The sequence below is a fragment of the Monodelphis domestica genome, chromosome 1 (genome assembly GCF_027887165.1).
Source record: "Monodelphis domestica isolate mMonDom1 chromosome 1, mMonDom1.pri, whole genome shotgun sequence".
Taxonomy (NCBI): domain Eukaryota; kingdom Metazoa; phylum Chordata; class Mammalia; order Didelphimorphia; family Didelphidae; genus Monodelphis; species Monodelphis domestica.
In genome coordinates this window covers 8,770,756-8,791,275 of record NC_077227.1, presented here as the reverse complement: position 1 = coordinate 8,791,275, position 20,520 = coordinate 8,770,756, and the positions used below count along the sequence as shown (strand labels likewise).

The following is a 20,520-nucleotide window of genomic DNA, read 5'->3' as shown; positions in this document are numbered from 1 at the left end:
AGGGGTGAGCGGGGCAGAGCGGTCCCTACGTGCACTTCGGCTCCTCCGTGGGGAGTCTTAGGAGACCAGAACCCCTTTGACCGAGTGACTGGCTTGGCCCACCCCGGACGGAGGGCACTAGGACACCCTCATACCTACACCAGCAACTTCTCACGGACATCTGGAAACCGAGGCAGCCAGGACAGCGCATCCGTTCCCCATTCTTTTTTTTTAAACCCTCACCTTCCGTCTTGGAGTCAATACTGTGTATTGGCTCCAAGGCAGAAGAGTGGTCAGGGCAAGGCAATGGGGGTCAAGGGACTTGCCCAGGGTCACACAGCCAGGAAGTGTCTGAGGTCTGATTTGAACCCAGGACCTCCCATCTCTAGGCCTGGCTCTCTATCCACTGAGCTACCCAGCTGCCCCCTCCCCTCCCCTTCCTTTAAGGGCTTTGGACGTCTGGCTCTCCCCTCCCTTCTTCCTCCTCATGTCAGCTGCCCCAGGCCTTCTCACCCATCTCCTGGCCCCCAGTCAGTCCAGGGCCACCCAGCTAGGAGGTGCCTCAGCCCCCAGGGCTGCCCCAGGCCTTACTTGCATGAAGTAACCGGCCACCAGGGCCTTCTTGATGTTGCGGGTGTTTTCCTCGGAGCCAAAAGCAGGCTCTGAGTAGGGGAGCTCGATCCGCCTCATGATGTCCAAGAGCTCATCTCTGATGCTCTCCGCCATCCTCAGGGCCGCGTGGCTCAGGAAGTGGTCGCTGCACCATTTCTCCACGCAGCCTGCAGGGACAAGGGGCAAAGGTCAATCGGGAAAGGCCCCTGCCCTTCCCGCTGGCACTCTACAGCCTTCCCTTCCGTCTTGGGCTCGGGGCTGGCTCTGGGCCTGAGGCAGGGGGGCGGTGAGGAGCCAGGAAGTGTCTGAGGCCGAACTGGAGCCCAGGAGCTCCTGGGTCCCCAATGAGAACTCATGTGATAGCTGAGGGAAGGCTCACTCGAGCACCGCCAGCCTCTGCATGCTCTTAGGGTGTGCATCAAACATCGAGCCTCTGGGTAGCTGCCAGCTCGCTCTTGGACGAAGCTTCGGTGGGGCCAAGTTCTTTGGGGACTCCCCCCCTGAAATAGCGGGTCCCGGCGAGCCTGCGTGACCGGGGCTGAAGGGATCCTCGGAGGGAAGGCCCGTGGGGACGGGTCTGTGTGTGAACGGCTCTTCTTGGCATCCCTCAAGCCATGGCCCTTCTCAAGGGGTGGGCTGTGAGCAGAGGCGGAGCTCTCCAGCCTGGGGGACGCTGGGACCCTCCAGGCTCGGCTGTCATCTCTTCGCCCGTCTCTGGGCAGGACTGCCTGGCCAACACGCCCCCTGCTTTCTACGGTGGGGGGCGCCTCCCCCCCCAGAGCCCCTCTGCTGCCTCTTCCCCACCTTGGCCTCAACACTTCCCTGTTCACTTTTAGGTGGGAGAAGGCGAGCCCAGGGCATGGAAGGGTGAGGGGGCCGGGCTGGGAAGCGCATTCAAGGTCCAGTGGAGACCGTCTGGTCCTGGAGCACCAGGAGCCACAGGAGCTCAGTGGCCAAACGCTCCATTCCCAGCTGATCCACTCCAACATCAGAGGGGGGCGGGCTGGGGCCGACTCGAGGGAGTCCATCTGCCAGCTGAGCCCACTAGTCGCTGGGTGGGGCCCCCTTGAGGACCCCACCTCGGGCCCTTCCATTCCTCAGTGTTGCTAGCAGCTGGCACTGCTCTGGGCCAGAGATCCAAGCCGTCTCGGCTCTGCTTTGGGGACTTGGGATGCTTTCCTTTCTGGAAACTCCAACCCATCTACCTGCTTTGGCCTGGCGCGAACCTCTGGCAGCCTGTTCTTCCAGGCCCCGGGCACGGGCTCTTGGCCCCAGCCCTGAACAGCCGGCGCCCCGGGCCTCCTCCCCATCACGGCCCCAAAGTCCTCTCCTGCCTGTCCTGCCCTCCCCTCTTTCAACAAGTGGGAGCTCCCAGGCTGCAGCATCCTCTTCCAGGCCCATTTCTGTCTCCCTGAGCCCCTGGCTGCCTCCCAGCCAGGCCCCCAGTTCTCAGCTACAGAGTTCCCTTCTGGGGTTCCCTTCTGGGGTTCGGGCATCACAGGGCAGAGTCAGGCAGACCCAAGTTCAGATCCAGCCTCAGGTACTTAGAAGCTGGGTGACCCTGGGTAAGTCACTTCACCACCATCTGCTCCAGTTTCCTCCAGTGTCCCAGGGTGGTGCTGAGGACCCAGTGAGATCCCCATCGGAACCACCCTTTACCCCTCCACATGTGCCCAAGAGAAGCCCCGGGAGGGGGGCAGGGGAGGCTCCTGGCGAAGGGAGCAGAAGGAGTCATGGATCAGCAGAGGGACTGTGGGCAGTGAAGGCCCCGGGGCTGCCCGGCTCTGCTCGTCCTGGCCCCGAGGCTCTCCGGCACCTACGTCAGTCACCAGCCCTTGGCTCGGCTCTGAATCTCACTGTTACGGCCCACCCCTGCCCTCTCCGTGCAGCTGTCTGGCGGCCCTCCGGCTGGGATCCGCCTCACTTACTCTCGCTGGCTTCCTGGTAAGCCTTGTAGACGTTGATCAGAGTCAGGTGGTCGCCTTCCGGGTGCAAAAGCTCGGTCCTCCTCTGCCAGGCGGCCTCCTGGGCTCCCGTGTGGGGCAGGGGCAGGAAGCAGTCGGGAGCTGCCCAACACAGAATGTCACGCATGACTGGGCCCCAAGCGGCTGGAGGAGGCTCCTGCAGGCGGCGCACAGGACGCCGTGCCCACCGGGCACTCCCTGAAGACGTGCATCACGCCAGGGGGAGGGGCTGCTGCCAGTAGAAAGGAGGGGGCGAGCGGAGCCCCCACGGCCGAGGCCAGAGGGTCGGAGGCCGGCCTGAAATGAGGGGCAGTGAGTGGCCTCTGTGCTCCTGAGGGCCTTCCCTGCAGGCGGGCTAAGGAAGGGAAGCGGCAGCCTTCGGGGTGTCGGGGGGCAGGGATGAGCGCAGGCCCTTCTGCTTATCCATCGGGAGCCCCCCGTTTAAGAACGCGGCTCTGTGTGCCTACCTGTGACCATGGCGGCGATGGTGAGCAGCTCGTCTACGCAGTCGAATTCGCAGGACGCTAAAATGGACTTGGACAGCTTCGGATCCAGGGGAAACTCGGACATGATGATGCCAAATTCCGAGAGGTTCCCGTCGTTGTCGAGGGCCGCCAGGTAGTCCAGGTCCTCCAGCGCCTGCATCAGACTTTCGGGAGCTGGAAGAGGAAAGGGGGCGCCGGCCCATCTCCCACCCGTTCTGGCTGTCTCCGCAGGGGCGGAGCCGTGCCCACAGGAGGAAGGGGCAGAAGCCGCCCCCACCATGGCAGAGATGCTCCACCGCACTGAGCATTCCCGGGCCCAGGACAGCCTAAGCCCCGCCGAGGCTCCACCCTGCACCCGTCTGAGCGGCCTCCGGAGCCCGACCCAGCCCTGGCGCTCCTAGCCCAGCCCCTGAGGGCCCCGGAGGAAGCGATAAAGCAGGAGACTGGGTGGCCCGGAGGAAAGAGCGGAAGGGCCTCCTTACGGTCAACCCACCCCGACCAAAGGCCAGGAGCACCGCTGACACGGCGGCCAGACAGAACCAGGGCCGACGAGGGGACTAGGCGGCCTCCAGACGGATGACGCAGCCTTCTCACCCCCACCCGCGGCCCACAGAATGCCGCATCATTTCTGGATGTGCTGGTGCAGGAATTTGTGTGGCCTATTTACTTGCTACAAAGGTTTGGTTTTCCTTTTCCTTTCTTCTCTCACGATGGGGATGTGGGAAGGAGAGACAATAAATGCTTGCTATTTACAAAAAAGGAAAAAGAGCTGATGCAGGACATTTCCGGAAAGGGCCCTTGACCAAGACTCAGCAGGATGAACGCTGGCTCCCTTGGGCCTGGAGCCTCCGGCAGCCTTCCTCCTCTTCACGAAGCCCTGGGGCTGCTCTCTACCCACCAAAGTTCTGCAGAGACGTGCTCAGCGCCTTGGGAGGCTCCCTACCTCTGGAAGGCAGAGTTGGCCTTGTTTGTGCTGGCTGAAGACCAGGGGTGAGGCAAGGGTGCCCACTGTCCCCACTATCATCCAGGATCGTACCAGAAAAGCCAGCTACAGCAGGAAGAAGAAACTGGAGGAATGAGAGCAGGCAGTGAGGGAACAAAACATCACTCTGCAGATGACCTGACAGCCTACTTAGAGAATCAGCTAAAAAACGAGTTAAACAATGAATAACGTTAGCCCCGTCGTAGAATATAAAATGAACCTGACCTATTTCCAGCATTTTTATAGACTACCAAGAAAATCCATCAGAAGGGATGAATTCCACTTAAAGTAACCACGTAAGTGATAAATGTGGGAGGGGGTGTGGCAAAGACGGGACACGAATGATTGCTGGTGGAGCAAACATTCTGGAGGGCAATTTGGAACCAGGCCCAAAGGGCCATCAAATTGAAGAAAATCTCTGGATGCCGTCCTGTCGCTCCTGGGTCTGTATCCCAAACAATCAAAAAGAGGAAAGGACCTCCGTGTACAAAGACCTTCAGAGCTGCCCTTCGGAGTGCCATCTCCGGACATCGACGGGATTTCCAACAATTGGGGAATGGCCGAACAAATGGCCGAACAAATGGCGGTAACTCTGGTGCGGGCAGAAATGAGAAGCCAACGATTTCAGAAGAAGCTGGAAAGGCGCGTGTGAAAGAAGCAGAGCCGGGAGAACATCGTACACAGGCACAGCAATATTGGATGAGGATCGTCTGAAAACCTGGCTGCTCTCAGCCCCTCGGACAACCCGAGAGACTGATGACAGGGAAGGCGATCCGCCTCTGGAGAAAGAACTCGGGGAGTCAGATGGATGCGGGTCAGTGAATTTACTGTTTTATTGGGCGGTTTTGGCTTGTCTGAGTGCGCTCCTACGACAGTGACCAATATAGAAGTGTGTTTTGCATGATAAAATTAAAAACTAAACTAAACTAAACTAAAGGAACTATAGGCACTATTAAATACTCAGTAGTCTACCTACCACGACAAACCCAGGAATTCTAGGAACACAATTACAAAACACTCTTCACACAAGTAAACAGATCTGAACAACTGGAAAAATGTTAATTGTTCATGGGTAGGCTGAGCCAATAGAACAAAAATGGCAATTCTACCTACATTAACTTACTTATTCAGTGACATCATAACAATTAACCTACCAAAGAATTCTTTTATAGAGCTAAAAAAATAGTAACAAAATCCATCTGGAAGAACAAGAATATCAAGGGAATCAATAAAATAATATGAAGGCAAACTAGCTGTTTTTGATTCTAACTATATTATAAAGCAGTAATCATCAAAGCAATCTGATACTGGCTAAGAAATAGAGTGGGGGATCAGTAGAAGAGATATGGGACACTAAACCAAAAGTCATCAATGACCACACTGATCCAGGGTTTGACAAGCCCAAAGGCCTAAGCTTTTGGGTGGAGAACTGAACATTTGACAAAAACTGCTGGGAGAACCAGAAAGCAGGTCGGCAGAGACTAGACAGAGACTAACCTCTCACCTTATATGTCAAGATAATGGTCAAAATGGGTAAATGATTTAGACATAACGGGATGAGTAAATTAGGTGAGAATGGGAAAATGTACTTGCCAGGTCGTTAGACAAGAGCATATGATCGAACAAGAGGTACAGATGATCACAGGAAGTGTAACCGAAATGTTTTTGCACAACAAAACTAATGTCAAAGTTAAAGAAAGCAGGAAATTGGGGGAAATATTTAGAGCATGTTTAACTTATATAGGCCTCATTTCTCAAAAATATGGAGATGTGGCTAAATTGGGATGCTCATACTTTGTTGGTGGAGTTGTGAACTGATCCACCTATTCTGGAGAGCCATTTGGAGCTGTGCCCAGAGGGCTATCAAATGAACTAGGCATTGTAAACCTTAAAATTTCTTAGACTTATGAATGTTTACTTGAAAAATTTCCTACTAATAGTAAGAACTCTATTGGAATGTGAAACTCCATGGCATGGGAGGATCCTTCTCCTCCCTACTTAAGACTACTTTAGCACAGAAACCTTTTGCTAAACAATGGAAAAGGGCTTTGACCTATGCTTAAGCATAGAACAGGAAGTTCTTTGAGTCATGATTGATTTTAGAATTGATACAATAGAGATACTTGGAATGACAGAACCAGGTCTTGGAACTTACAATCTCCACCCTTCTTAGAGTAACAGGATTTAGGAAGGGCTGCAGATCAAGATTTAATTATTTGAGAATATGACCTTCAACAGACATGTGCAAAGCCACAGACCTCTGGGCGGTCCTGGGTTAAACTAGAGCCACCACTGGCACAGGGGAGACATTGACAGTGATTGGTAGATGTGAGAACTGAGGGGAGGGAACTTAGATGGTTTCCTTAAAGATAGCAGGGTCTGAGGACAGAGGGAGGAGAGTTTTTTGCTCTGAGCGAGGTGGCTCTGAAGGAGGACTGAGGAGGTTGCTCTGTTGGAGGACCAGGAGAGAAGGCTGGCTCTGAAGGAGGAGAATTCTCTGGAAACATTTCTTGAAAGGAGGCTCTCTTGAAGGTGGAGCCTGAGGTTGGCATGAGAAGCCTTACCTAGAGAGATCTTGGGTGAGTGATAAAACCAACTGACTGATTTATTCATTCTTATTCCTTTCTTACTTTCTCTCTTTTTCTATTGATTAATCAGTGTATTATAAATTAAATTTCTCTATAAAACCCAGTTGGCTTGGGCATACTCATAAATTGGGAATATATTCCCTGGCGACCATCTTATATTTATATAAAACCAAGACACAGTAGAAAACATATTTCAGCGGTCATAATTGATATATATATTTCCCTTGCTCCAAAACATTTTAATTATCACAGCATGCCCTTTGCCCTGGCAATAGCACTCCTAGGCCTGGAGCCCAGAGATCAGAGAAAAGGGGGAAGGACCTCTGCACAGAAGCATCTGGTGACATTTCCTGAAGTGGGTCTCCCCGTGTCACCCCCCTGCTCAGCACAGGACCAAACACACTTGACTGGCTGGCATTCTGTGCTCTCGAGTTGTTATTTTTGTCAGCAAGTCCAGCAGCGCCGCCTAGGTGTACGGTTCTGCCTACTCGGGGGCTCGGCGGCCTCCTCTGGGACCGCCCCTTCTTTAAGTGTCGCTCTTCCACGTCAGCCCGCGGAGGGCCCACAGGACAATCCTGACAACTCCCTTGGCAGGCTCCGTCGGGCCATCTGGTCCTCTCGCTCGCTGCCCTCGAGACCCCCGCAGTCCTTCGAACGTCCATCTTTGGGGAGGTTTCAAAATTCATCTCAGGCCGGTCCAGCCTGCTCTTTTTTACAGCCGGGGGAGCAGCTCCGGACAGAAGCTGGCTTTGTCCTAATTTGTCAGTCTGCATAGCCCCCATCTCGCTCGCCTCCCCTCAGCAGGCTATTTTGTCTTCGGGAATGGGGTGCAGAGAGGTTGGGGGCTCCAGACGTCCTCCCTGGACATCAACCCTACATCGCTTTTCTGGTCTTCTTCCGCCCCTCCAGGCTGGCCGAGGGGCCAAAGGTCTGCGATCGCCGGCCTAGAAGGGTCTTTCCCCCCAGGGCCTCGGGGCCGTGCGGCAAAGCCTTTGGGGGCCTGCCCAAGCGCCCGGCTGCTTCCCTTTCCCTTCTGGGGGGGACGGAGCCCTCGGCCGGCCTCCCAAAGGGCACTTTCCATTCCGCTCCAGAGGGCTCCGAAGACCCCGATGATCTGCTAGAAGCAAAGCGGTCCCATCAGGGCCTCGAAGGAATCCAGTGAAAGGCCTTTGGCCCAGTTGTGCCAGAGCCGTTTTCACGGCTCACGAGTCCTGAAAAGGGCAACACGTTGGCTGCGTTTGCTTGTTTCAATTATAACTCGTCTGAATGCAGCAGCTGCAAGCAGGACCCGCTTCTGGCTTCCAAAGTGATGAGTCAGAAGGCGCCGGCGGCGCCTCCTTCCAGCCCGGCAGAACAGGGTCGGCCGAGTCCAGCTGGTGGCCCTACTGGACTACCAGGACGCCAGAGTCCTCAGGTCATCCCCGGGTTCTCCCTGGCGAGCTCGGGGCCGGCCCGAGGGAAGCAGAGGCTTTGGCCATGCCGCGGCGGGTCCTGGAAAGCCACCGGTGGGGGCCGGGATCGGCGGGGCCTCTGGGGTCTGCAGTCACCCCGTTTTCAAGGGGGACCCGAGAACAGAGGGGAAGGGAAGGAGGGAGGGAGGACGAGCGAGCCAGAGACAGTTCACCAGAGGCTGACGGAGGAGCGATCCTGGCCACCCGAGCTGCGGCCCGGCACGGAGCTCCTCGTGCCCACCTCCAGAGAGGGGGAAGTGAGATGGGCTGGGGCTGAGGAGGGAGCCGGAGCCCTGGGCCTCGTTCACGCCTCATCTCTCATCTCCTACACGGGGCTAGCCGAGAACCCCACAGGCCTGCCGCCTCCCGGGCCCCGGAGAACGCCCGCGTGCTGTGCTCTTCTGGTGCCAGTGCCGGGCAGGGGCACCTCGAGGCCCGTCGGCCTTCCCCAACTCACGCTACCCTCGATCCCTCCTCCCCAAGGGGCCTGGCAGCTCGGACACGCTTTGGGTTCTGGGGTTCAGGGTCATCTCCATCCTCCTCTCCCCGAGGGCTAACCCACCCGCCGAGAAGCCCAGGGTGCCACCTTTCGGTTTGGGGCGGACATTCTGTTCTCTGGCCCAGGGAAGGAAAAGGAAGTGCCGGGCTCGTGCATGAAGGCCTCGGGGCAAGGCTGCGAGGTGGGCGGAGAGGATGGAATCACCCCGTTTTGTGGCTGAGGTGGCTTTCGGGCGTCAGCGCCTGCCCCATCCCACGATGCCCCCAAGTGCGCCCTGGCAGCTGCTGGTCACGATGTTGCGTCTCCCATGACCACTGCTGGTGGATGCCAGGGAGGAAAGGGCTAACCCCAAACACCAGAAGCAGGAGACGGACACTGGAGACAGGACCTACTCGGGGGAACCCTAAGAGCCAGGGCGGCCCATTGGCCTGCCCAGTTCTCGCTCCTTTGTGTGCAGCAGACAGCTCTCTGGTGCAGGAGCCCTGACACTTGGGGGGCAGTCAAGGGCTCCCCTCTTTTGGGGGCTCCTATGGCTGACAGCATAACCCCTTGAGACGTCCAGTCTTTCCCAAACAGGTGCATCCAAGAACGTGCTTGTATGTTGGTCCTTGGTATGGTCACTGAATGGGGCACTGAAGGAGAAGCCAGAAGAGCAGGGTTCAAATTCTGGCTCAGGTGCTTCCTAATGGGGTAACTGTGGCGTTTTCTGCTCTTTCCACAATCTCCGTGTTCTTCGACCTTCCTTCTCTGGAGGATGGGAGGCTGTCCTTGATGCCCCCAGAGGCTCCTCCGCTTCAGCTGCCCCTTCTCAGGCCAGCTCCATCCTCCCTCCGCTCTGCTGGTAACCAGGCCGGGCCCTCCCTCCTTCCCTTCCTCTCTCCAAAGCCTTTCTTTGCTGGAAGGAAACGCTAGTGAGGGGGTTCCTGACTGTGTCCCGGGCCCCTTGGGGAAGTTTACTGGCCCCTTCTCAGAAGGATGTCTTACATGCATAAAACAAAGCACACAAATTCAGACTCCCCCTCGCCCAGGGAAGGACCCCAGAGGTTCTAGAACGAGACACAGCTGCCAATCACTGCCAGCTGCCCGGAAGAAAAAGCCCAAGATTCAGAAAAAGTGGCAAAGAGGCCTAAAACACAGGGCTGCTGTGCATTAAATGTACACCCTCTGCTTCTATTTGGGAACAGCTGCCTTTACTATGGAACCGCCTTCCTTCACGCTCCTCCTTGGGCACCTTTCTGCCAGCGGGCACACCTGGCAAGGGGGACTCTGGCCCACTGCCCCTTCATTCCCTCCCCCTAGGCCAGAGGAGACCCAGGAAGTAAGCCGGCTCCTTCCTCGCCCCAAGGGGGCCTTTTAGCTGAAAGCTCAGGGGCAGATCTGGCCAGTTCGACTCCTTGGGAATCAGACGGCTCAGGGGTCTGTGGCCGAAGCTGTCGAGGGGGCACCGTCCCAGGCTGAGAAGTCCCACAAGCTCAAGTCCCTTCCGCTGAGGCTGGGCAGCCTCCCAGGAGGTGCACTCGATTCACAACTTCTAATATGTACCCCAGAGGCCCCGACAGGCCTTTCTTTTATTTTTACAGAAAAAGTGCCCAAGCAGGGGGGCCCTTCAGCCCCATTTTGAAGCCGGCTGTTACCACAAATGGCCCCTCTGTGTGTTATTATCTAAAGTAAGAGCCTTAGGCACCCCAGACATCCTGGAGGCAGGGAAGGGGGATGCCCACCTTTGTTCTCCTGATGATTCTGGTGGTTTTCAGGGGGAGGACAGCCCTGGAGAGCTGGCAGTACACTGCCTAGGAGGCCCTGGCACCTTCAGGAGGAGCTGGGCTGCTTCCTAGGGCAAACACTGCCCACGTGCTACTCACAGAGCTTTCAGCCCCAGTTTGACACGTTCACTCTCTTTAAATGATGTCTCACCGAAACCACAAGAGGGCAGAACACTGACGGGAGCTCCCTGAATACCCGTTTTGGACCCAACGGTCTCCTCCAGCTCGCCCTGCCAGTGAAGCCTCTCACGTGTCCCTCAGAGCCAAGGTGAGGATTTTTCTTGTGCCCCTTGCCAAGTCCCAGAGGCAGACACCTCCCCAGCTCAGAAGGTCACTTCCTCACTAAGAACAAGAGTGATGTAAAAGGCCATGGGGCTGGCTGCCCTCCCCAGGGGATCCCCATGAGATGAAGTACCTGGTCTGCTCAGGAAGTCACAGTGGCCCAGGCCTGCGATGTCGATCCTCTTCAGGAAGAGCACCAGGCTCGTCAGGTTGGCCTCCTGTAATTCTGCGGCCTTCAGCGGCTTCATGTCCCTGCACAGGAACTCTTCGGAGTACAGGCGGAACAGTTTGCCTGCAAGAAGTCAGAGGACGGTTCTGCTGCCTCTGCCCAGCCTCCCCCCACAGACTCTTGGGCCCCCCAGCTCCCAAGCCTACCTGAGGAGGACGTGCCCAGGATCTGTTTGCGGATGTCGGCCTGGTTCTGGCTGATGGGCTGCAGGACGAGGGAGCTGGCTCTTATTCTAGGCCTGTACACCTAAGGATGAGAAACAGCTTCTTCAGCCTCAGGGAAGGCAGGAGGGAGAAGCCTCAAAGATAGGCCCTTTGAGTGGAATCCCTCATTTCGAAACAGTCTTTTTATTGGCACTCCAGTCTCACTTATGAATGGAGAACCCTTTGATATGGATTTCGAGGCTGTTTTCACTCTTCCCAGAGCTCTCTGCTTGCCTCGGGTGACTAGAAAACACAGCCCAACCCCTTGGGACACAAAGAGAGGCAACATTTTGACTGATCTGGGTTAAATGGCTCAAGCTCCCCAAGAAGGGGGGGGGAATTTTTTCCAAACCTTCTGGACCCCGGAAAGTCCACAAACCTCTCAGGCAACTCCCCAAGACTCTTAGGGGCAGAGAACGTGCCAACCTGCCTGGGGGGAAGGACTTCCCTCCCCTAGGAGTGGCCTCTACCAGTCAAACCATCATGGTACCAAGCAGTGAGTATGGTGGGGTTGGGGGGTATTTTAGGTGAGAAACTAACTCTGAGTTGGTGGTGGTGGTTTTTCCCAAGCCAAGGAATCACTCAATCATGATCAATCGAGGCCCTCCCTCTCTGCCTTGAGATCATGGTGAGACTGAGGGAGTGAGGAGCTCCGTCAGGTGCCCAGAAGAGACGCTGTGCCTGGCACACAGTAAATGCTTAATAGCTGTGTTTGATAAATATTTACATCACCCAATGGAGGAATAGGTTGGTTTTGTGGCAAAGATATTCCTCACTGAATGCCCCACATGCCCCCAGCTTGCTGCCATGCCTCATGCCTCCCAGCAGCCTTGGTGGGTGCTCAGGGGCCCCCAGCTTTGTTCTTGTTAAAGGGAGTGGGGAGAAACCAAACGCTAAGGACGAAAGGGGATGCTGGTCATGCCGACATGATGCTGATGGTGTTCCCAAAGGAGTAAAAAGCGCCGTGCCTCAGTGTCTCCTAAGGCAGGGATGCTTGAAAAGTGGGAAATGCACCTGAGTGCCCAGGCCACTGGGCAAAGTAAAGGTTCCTGGCCAAACGAACGCTGTTTGGGTTTGACTTGCTGCCTGTGTCTTCTCTCCAAGCAGTGGTCTGGTCTTTGCACGCGGCCCGCACCTGACTCTCTGCTAGGCCGGCCTTTCCTGCCTCTGTTAAGGGGTAGGCCCATCGCCGTGAGCCTGCAGAGTGAACTCACCTTCCTCCTCTCCAGCCCCAGGTCAATCACGAATCGCACTGAGCTGCTCTGGACCAGAGACTCCCCGGCGCTGGTGGTTAGCACCACTTTTCTTTGGTAAACTTGGCTTCTTTTTTCTGGGTCTTCATTTGGCTTGAACACGAGGCATTTTTCTTTTGGATATAAAGGGACAACAATCAACTCCCCAAGACCTGGGTTTAAATTAGTTCCTTCTTGACAGACAATTTCATAGACTTTTTCAATTTCCTAAAGCCAAAAACAATGCAATCCATGAGCCAAAAAATCAGTTCAATTCACAAACATTACTAGTGTAGCTTTTAACTAAGTGAAATGATAACACACACAGCCGCCTCCTGGTTTGTCAGTGCTCAAGCATCTCTATCACCTCCTCTGGCAGATGCTGCTGACCCCAAAGAGAGAAGAAAGGCGGACTGCGATGGGAAACCACTGCGGATGGCTCTGACTAAAGGACAGTGTCTTCGCCAGCGGCCTACCCTACCAGCCTCCACAGCCTTGAAGCCATCTCCAGGGGAAGGAGGGCTCCCCTGCCCATCAGCCCCACGAGGAGTGAGGGGCGCAGCCTCCAGAGCTCTGTGTCAGCATCTCTCTGCTACGTTCCATGACCAGGTGCGCTATCTGGGTCACTCTGAAAATGACTGCGCTGGCCTACTTAGGCAGGAGAGAGCCCCAAATGCGATAACGCCTGCAGAAAAGTGCTCGGTGAGAGGCTCACTCACTCTGGGAAATGGTGGAGTGTCAAAATACGTTTTGTGGAAGCAATAAAAGTGAATTCTGGACAAGGAATTAGGCAATTCCACAAAACACCAAGTAGGCAGAAATTTCTAGTAAGAAAAAATTCCTGCTCCCAAGACACAAGCTTAAGTGTCAAAAGGAAAAAGAGGCCCTTTAAAAAGGGAAAATAAAAATATCTTTTAAAGAATCTTTGCAACCATTCCTGTCTGCCGGCTGTTGGATGCTTCATTGGCATCTTCCACAAAGGCTCTGTTCAAAAGCTGTCACGAAGGGAGAGCCCACAGTCCTAAGCCTTCACTGGGCCTCCTCCTTAGGGAGATGGAAAGAGCCTGGAACTTCACAGAGAGACTGAGGCCCAGAGGTGGGGGTGACCAGCTCCAACAGACGGAGAAGAAGAGCCAGAGCCAGATTTCACACCCAGGGCCCAGCCATGAACCCAAGAACATGACCTCTGAGCTCGCCTCCTCATCTGTAAAATGGGGATAACTACTTTTAGTGCCTGCCGAGCTGAGGATCGAGGGAGGGAAGCTGCATGGGGCACCTCGATTATGGAGAGGACTATAGGAATGCCAGCGGAGTGCTTTCAAGTTTATAAAGTGCTTTGCTGTCTTAATTCAACTGATGCTCAATGACCCTGGGAAGCAGATTTATTATTAGCGGTTGTGATTATCCCCATTTTACAGACGAGGAAACTGAGGCAAACAGAAGTGAAGTGACATGTCTAGGGTCCCATGGGCTGGATTTGGACTTGGGTTTTTCTGGCTCCAGGCCTGGCTCTTCTACTTGGCCCAAAACAAGTTCAGGGCTCATGCTGAGGCTTCTCAGAGCAAGAATGAGGGTGAATGGCTGGGTGAACCGTTGGAGACTGTGCGGCTGCTTGGGAAGACAGCGCAGCAGATTTGGGGCACGTATTTTGGCCTCTACTTTTCTCAGCTGTGTGCTGGAGCAAGCTTCTGTCGGCCTCTGCTGTGCGCGGGGCTCCCTCTTTTGCTTCTGGGGCTCCGGGCTGCTCTATCAGCTGAGGGGCCCCTTTCTGGGCTTCGCCCTTTCCCACTGGCCTGCTAGGCCCGACTCGGAGACTCGCGACTCCCCCTCCCCTTCTCCGGGACAAGCCTGGCCCGGCGTTCTCGAAGCCTCCCAAGATTTCCTCCTTGGCTCAGCCCACCATGCCCAGCACACCGCTGAGCAGAGGGAGACAAAGGCCGAGGGCAAACGACTTCAGAGCCAACCAGATGGAGTCGTGCCCATCAAGGCTCGGGCTGTCTACCCTGGAAGCTTCACCTGGACCCAAAGGAGAGGAAGAAGCCCCCAGGCCTGGGCACGCCCAGGCCCTGCTGGCTTCCACTTTCCCGTCTCTCCCCCAGTCCGGGTTGGCCGAGATCTCGGACCGCGCGGCAGCGCCAGCCGCTTTAAGCTTCCCCCTCCGGGCCCGCTAGCAGGGCGCCCCCCCCACAGGCCCCAGACGGGAGCGAGCGCTCCGGCCTCTGGATGGAGGGTCACTCACTTGCTCACAGGCCAAAAAGGCCACGATGTCGCCCTTCTCTCCAGTGTGGTGGATTTCGAAGACGAGCTGCAGGACGGCCATGAGGGGGTCGTCGGGAGCCACACGCAGGTGCACCACCTCCACGGGGTGGGGGTTCCTCACTTCCAGCAGAGGCACGCTCCCGTAGTAGGAGCGGAGCTTGCTGACCAGGGGAGGCGAGGTGATGATCACAAGCTTCAGCTCCGGCCTCGCCAGCAGAACGTCCTTCAGAAGCCCCAGCAACACGTCCGTCGAGATGCTCCTTTCGTGCACGTCATCCAGGATGATGACCCCGTAGCAACCCAGAAAGGGGATCGACATCATCTCCCTTTGCAGGACCTCGTCCGTACAGTACCTGGGCAGAGGAGAGCCAAGTGAGCCGCTTCCCAGGATGCCCCGAGCCTGGGCCCATGCTGGACAAGGCTCGCTCCCTGCCCCAGGGGGCGAGTGCCCGTGCTCTTCGGAGACAAGGCGCTCCCCCGCCCGGACCTCTCCCCAAGGGTGACTGAGGAAGCTCAGGGTTCAAGGGATCGGCCAGCTTCACAGTCCAAGCGCTGGCTTTTTGGGAACATGGTGGGTCTTCCCTCTGGCGGGACGGCCCTACGTCCACCTCAAGGATAGGAGCCCGAGCTCTGGGCCGCGGCCACACAGCCGTCTGACCTTTGGGCCTCATCTCTTTGCAGTGACAGTGATGGACGGATCCTGAACCTCTTTATCCAAGGCCAACCCAGACCCGGGCTGGGGAAGCCACGGCCTGGGTGTGAAGGAGGCTCCTTTAACTTACTAGGGCAGGTCATTTTTGCTCCCAGACTGACCTCTGCCGAGCTTCCAGGGCTGCTGGATAAACCCATTCCCTGGAAGACCTCAAGACTAACGTCTTTGGTCTCTGAAGATGAGAACCTTAGAAGGGCCTTGTGGTAGGGCCAGTCGTCACTCCTAAGGCCGGGAAGACTTGGGTTCAAGTCTCGCCTTGGAAACCCAACCACTGTTTGACCACGTGACAGGGGAGGCCTCCCTCTAAGCAGCTGCTTTTTATTTGTATAGAATTATCCATGATAGAAGATGACCAGGACACCGCCCAGGACGGTGGCCTTAGAGACTCCAAGAGTGCCCACTGCTGAGGTCCTAGGTCAGGGAGATTGGCCAGGATCTGACCCTACTCTGCAGAGGAGGAAGCTGCGGCCATCCGTTCAGACTCCCTCCTGGCCTCTCCTCTTGCACGATTCCTTCCTGCAGGAGAAGCCATTTGGCAGAGGTGCTGCTGGTCCCCCGCCCTGCGCCGCGCCCCAGAGTCACCTCCTTTCATTGCTTTTCTTCATGTAAAACGCACTCTTGTTTTCATTTGGTCTATGTGGCAGCCTCCCCAGCTGAGCAGGAGGCCTGCAGGGGACGCCAGTGAAGGGAGAACCTCACAAGACAGTCTACACACAGAAAAAGAGGCCACCGGAGAGTAGTTAACATAACAGGGAAAGCCCGAGGCTTTGGCTGCCTTCAGGTTCCCAAAAGATGATCAGTTTTTATTGTGGTAGAATCCTTGCGGAGGCAGCTGGGTGGCTCAAGGGAGTGCCAGGCCTAGAAAGGTGCTGGGTTCAAATGTGACCGCAGACACTTCCTGGCTGTGTGGCCCCGGGCAAGTTACTTAACTTCCATGGCCCCGCCCTTCCTGCTCTTCTACCTTGGAACCAGTCCACAGTATTGACTCTAGGATGGAAGGTGAAAGTTTTCTATTAAAAAGAAGGACTCCTTGCACGGGGCCATGGGCCACCCGAGCCCGAGGTGCCCAAAGGTCGTCCTTTAAAATGTTCAAATCATCTACTCAAATAAGGGAATTCGTTGGAAGGGAGGAGGGGGAGGGACCTTCCATCTGATGTCCCTCTAGCGATACAGACTGGCACCCTGGGGTGCTGGGAAGGGCCTGACTCCCCCCCCCCTTCTTCCTGGCTCGGAGGGGTACCTCTGGGCCTGTTATGTCTAACAAAATGCACGGCCACAGCGTATGGCCTGGGGGCGCCCTCAGGCCCTGCTCATCTCTGCCCACCAATTTGCCCTCGATTTGTTCCTTGGGGTTCTAATTCTGTAGGCGTGGGATGGGGGGTGGCGGGGGCTGGGAAGGCCACGTGTGTGTGGGGGGGGTCACTCTCCAGCTCCACCCAGAGATCCTTCCAAAGTTCAAAGGTTCCACATAGACTGAAGGCCCTTCTCAGAGGCAGCTAGCTCCAATGGGACAAAGTCAGTGGACTGACTGGTAGTCCCTGGATCCGGGTTCCTGAATGGCCTCAATGGCCCAGGAGCCCCGTTCACACCCAAGAGCTTCTCTCTGATGCTCTGCCTGCTTTGGGGGGTTCCCCTGTCCCCAGGCAGGCGCGCCTCTGGCTCAGAAGGGAGGAAGGGCTGTGGGGCAGAGCCTGCATCTGGACGCCCCTCCAGGGCCCCTTCTTGGTACAGGACCTGCCGCTTCCCCGTGGGCACTGTGGGAGGACGGGGCGCTCTGCCTGATCTTGGGGTCCCGGCCTGCCCCCCCCTGAAGAGGGACAAGAAGGTCCCCAGAGGCCCCCAAGAACAGCGCCGTCTGGCAGCCCAGCCTTTTCCTGGCTAGCTCTTCTCTGCAGGGACCTGGGGGGGGGGCACACTGCAGGGCGGCTCAGCAGAGACCCTCCCTCCCTCCAGGCACTTCAAAATGGCCGACAGCATGGGAGGGAACCTCTGTTCTTCCAGCCACGGGCTGGCTCCAAGCTGGGGGGGGGGGGCAGGGGGTGCCGACCCCCGCAGCTGCCAGGCCCGAGCCGGGCCACACACACCTCAGGATGGTCTCGTTGGTGCAGCAGTTCTCAAAAGGGATGGCGTAGCCGACCTCGTGTCCGATGATAACGTCCATCTCGTCGGCGACGCGCAGGGCCAGCTGGATGGCGGTCTGCTTGTGCGCCTGGGTGCACACCACGCCCCCGTGCTGGTAGTGGGTGGAGAGGCAGTATTCGGCACACCACTGAGGCACCTGGGGGGGAGAGGGAAGAGGGAGAGGCTGCCAGGTCTGGCTGTCGCAGGCAAAACCCAACCCCAAGCCAGCGGCCTCCCCAGGGCGGCTCCCTGCCCTGCTCTGGGCCTCTGGAAGCGTATCCTTGATGTGGACAGCAAAGCACTCCCGGAGACGTGCCTGGCACGGCCAAGGGGCAACAACGGAACAGGAAAAGGCCAACGTGCTGGCACGTCCATCCCCGGAACAGGGAAGAGGCAGACAGAGGAGCAGCTGGGAGGCAGGCCCCAAGGCCGGGCCCCAAGCGAGTGGTCTGCTCCGTCTGAGGAGAGAGCGAGGATTCCGGGAGGGGCTGGAGCTTCTCCCTTCTCGGGGGAGGAAGCATTTGCCTGGGCCTCCAGAGGCCTAAAGCTGCCCAGGAATCCGGGGGGTCCCCATCAAAGTCATCCCCGGAGCTCTGGCCGCCTCTCAGATCCGACGGGCCTTGGGAGGTGAGGCGAGGCCCCGAGCCAGGCGTCTCCCCAGAAGGCTGCCCTCCGGGCCCCTGCCCTGGTGGGGGGTCCTCTCCCTTTAAAGCCCTGGGAGGGCAGGCGGGGCCGATTCGAAGCTTATTTACTGCTCAGTTCAGGCAGGGAAGGACACGTAGCAGAGGGCGACTCTGGGCAAGTCACTTCACCGTGCCCGCCCGGGGCCTCAGCTGTACAATGAGCCGCTCCAGGAGCTCTGCCAAGGTAACCCCAAATGGAGTCACAAAGGATCAGCCTCAAGGATGAACAAGCCGGTCAGGAGGGGAGCTGCCAGCCCAGGAGGGCCTTGAATGATGCACTAAACAATATGATCTAGAGGCGTGGGGGACATAAGGGGGGATGAAGCTCGATATACATATGTGGAGGTTGGAAGCCAAAGGAAGAATCCCAGAGGGAAGAGACTCGGGGTATGATGGCCAGCAGGGTGCTGGGGGGGGCAGAGAGGACCCCAGGAGGTAGGGGTAGAGGGAAGAGCCGCGGGGAGCGCTGTACTGGGCCTGATGCCCTCAGCAGGAGAGCAGTACTGGCTTTCGGGTCTTGTCCGAAGGGAAGGCTCGCTGTGAGGTGGTGGGTGCTGCCTGGGAAAGGCGTCCCGGAACCCCCAGGGCTGGGTGAATGGACACGAGGGGGGCACCACAAGGCCTGGCTCTGGGGGCAGATCAAGGTCCACTTTAGCTGGCCTTCCAAAAGGGTCTCGGTCCAAGGGGCCACCCAGCTGTAGGAGCAGCTAGTTACTGCACGGTCCTGAGCTCACTGCTAGCGAAGGGAATCCTGGGGAGCTGGAACGGGCTGACCGCTGGATGCCCAGGTGGGAAGGCCAATACAACTGCCCGACTGCTTCTCTTTCCACCGAGACCGAAAGCTTGTTTCTCATCGATAGCCTTATCTTCTAGCACGAAGGACTCTGAAACCTCTCCGAGGGCTCCTGGAGATAGCTGTCCTTGGGAAAAGCGAACAGCTCTACGTTCGCTCCCACCTCGGTGAATCAAACTCAACATGACGAAGTGCCCCTTGAAGAAACCTTGGAGATGCGCCTTCCCAGTCAAATGTGGATCAGCCCCGGCCCCAGCAGCAGGCAAGGACGGTCGGTCGGTCATCCTCGAAACACCAAACATCAGCGAGAGTCTCGCTCAGCCCACTTGGGTTTAGAAAACGACTCTTGCCCAAACCCCAATTTCTCTACATCCCTTTGGAAAGATGGTGCCAGGGGATGGAAGGGCGTCCCGTGTGGAGAGCTCTTTTCCAAGGTGCTTCCCCTGGCACTCACTGAGCTCACAAACATTAAAAAAATTATTCAAAGCTTTTTACAGAATCTGATCTGAGTGTGGATGTCTCCTTCAATGAAGTCCAGGGCCAGAAGACACTTCCTCTGTCCCTCCTCCTCCCCAGAATCCTGGGGTCTGAGACACAAACCTGTGGGGCTGGAGATTTTTGGGGAAGGAGCTCCCCAAACTTTGTGGGAAACCCCAAAGAACAAGGCCCAGCCCCTCTCCTCTCTGCTATATAAAACCTATTTAAAAAAAACAAGACAAAGTGGAGGGCCCTGGGGGACCTGGAGCCTCATCTTAGCTCTGCCCCTGGCTCACTGGTCCCCCTCTGCTTCTCATCACAGCCTCCTCTTTAGGAGCAGGCACCGCCCCCCACTTCTCTAACCCAAATGCAGAGGGGGGACAAAGACCTTTTTGCCATCCGGGGCTCAGAATCCCTGACACAGAGGATCTCTAGGGCTCCTTTGGAGCATCCTCGTTTCATGTTTTGGGTGCAGATCCTCTCTGGGGCTGGTGGAGAAGGGAAGGAAGAGCTGGAGAAGTGATATGTCAGGGGGCCCTTGGAAATGGAAAGATAGAAGAAAGGAATCCCCTGGCCTGGGGAAGGAGAGGCAACACAGGCAATGGTCAAAGTGACCCAAGCTCGATACTGTCATTCCCTCCACCTCTCTCTGGCAATCAGCCGCCTCCAGAAGAGTTTCCCTTGCTGCTACCCCTCGGTTCAGACTTCATCATATTCTTGCTGGCCTTCTGCCCCTCCTCTCTCCAGCTGGCAAATACGCCTTCTGAGGCCCGGCCTGACCAGAAGACAAGGCTTTCCTGCTCAAAAACCTTCCATGGCTCCCTCTGGGTAAAAGTGGAAGCCCTGAGCACAGGGATGGAGAGAGGTCCATCAGACGTCTGTCCCAGCCCGCCCCTTCCAACTCTCCATTCCAGCTAAACTCTTCAGACCTCTCTCCCCTCTTCTGGTCTCTGCCTAGGAAGGCCTGCCCTCCGGCCTCGGTCCAGCAGAGGCATCACCTGTTCCACGAAGCCTTTTCTGGGATGCCCAGTGAAACACCCCCCTGTCACCTCAACCAGTCTCTGGCCCCTTGGCCCTTTTTTGTGGGGCCCCCTGCCCCCTGGTGCTCTTTTACAGGGTACAGACCCGAGAGTCACGGGTGACAGGAACGCTGCGTGATAGAGGGTGAGGGCAAAGGGGCAGGCAGCAGGGTGGGCACAGAACCTT

At 56.9% G+C, this 20,520-nt stretch overlaps 1 protein-coding gene across 1 annotated transcript in view; it reads right to left on the bottom strand.

Annotated features, from left to right (window-relative positions):
- The window catches only part of DHX32 (DEAH-box helicase 32 (putative)), a 51,404-nt gene that overhangs the window by 1,457 nt on the left and 29,427 nt on the right, over positions 1–20,520 (bottom strand). The window contains exons 4-11 of the mRNA XM_001367677.4: positions 17,325–17,518; positions 14,509–14,881; positions 12,252–12,497; positions 10,981–11,080; positions 10,739–10,897; positions 3,023–3,214; positions 2,520–2,657; positions 571–758 (exon numbers count right to left, since the gene is read on the bottom strand). Coding sequence (XP_001367714.1) covers positions 571–758; positions 2,520–2,657; positions 3,023–3,214; positions 10,739–10,897; positions 10,981–11,080; positions 12,252–12,497; positions 14,509–14,881; positions 17,325–17,518 — 1,590 coding nt within the window. The remainder of the gene's footprint in view (positions 1–570; positions 759–2,519; positions 2,658–3,022; positions 3,215–10,738; positions 10,898–10,980; positions 11,081–12,251; positions 12,498–14,508; positions 14,882–17,324; positions 17,519–20,520) is intronic.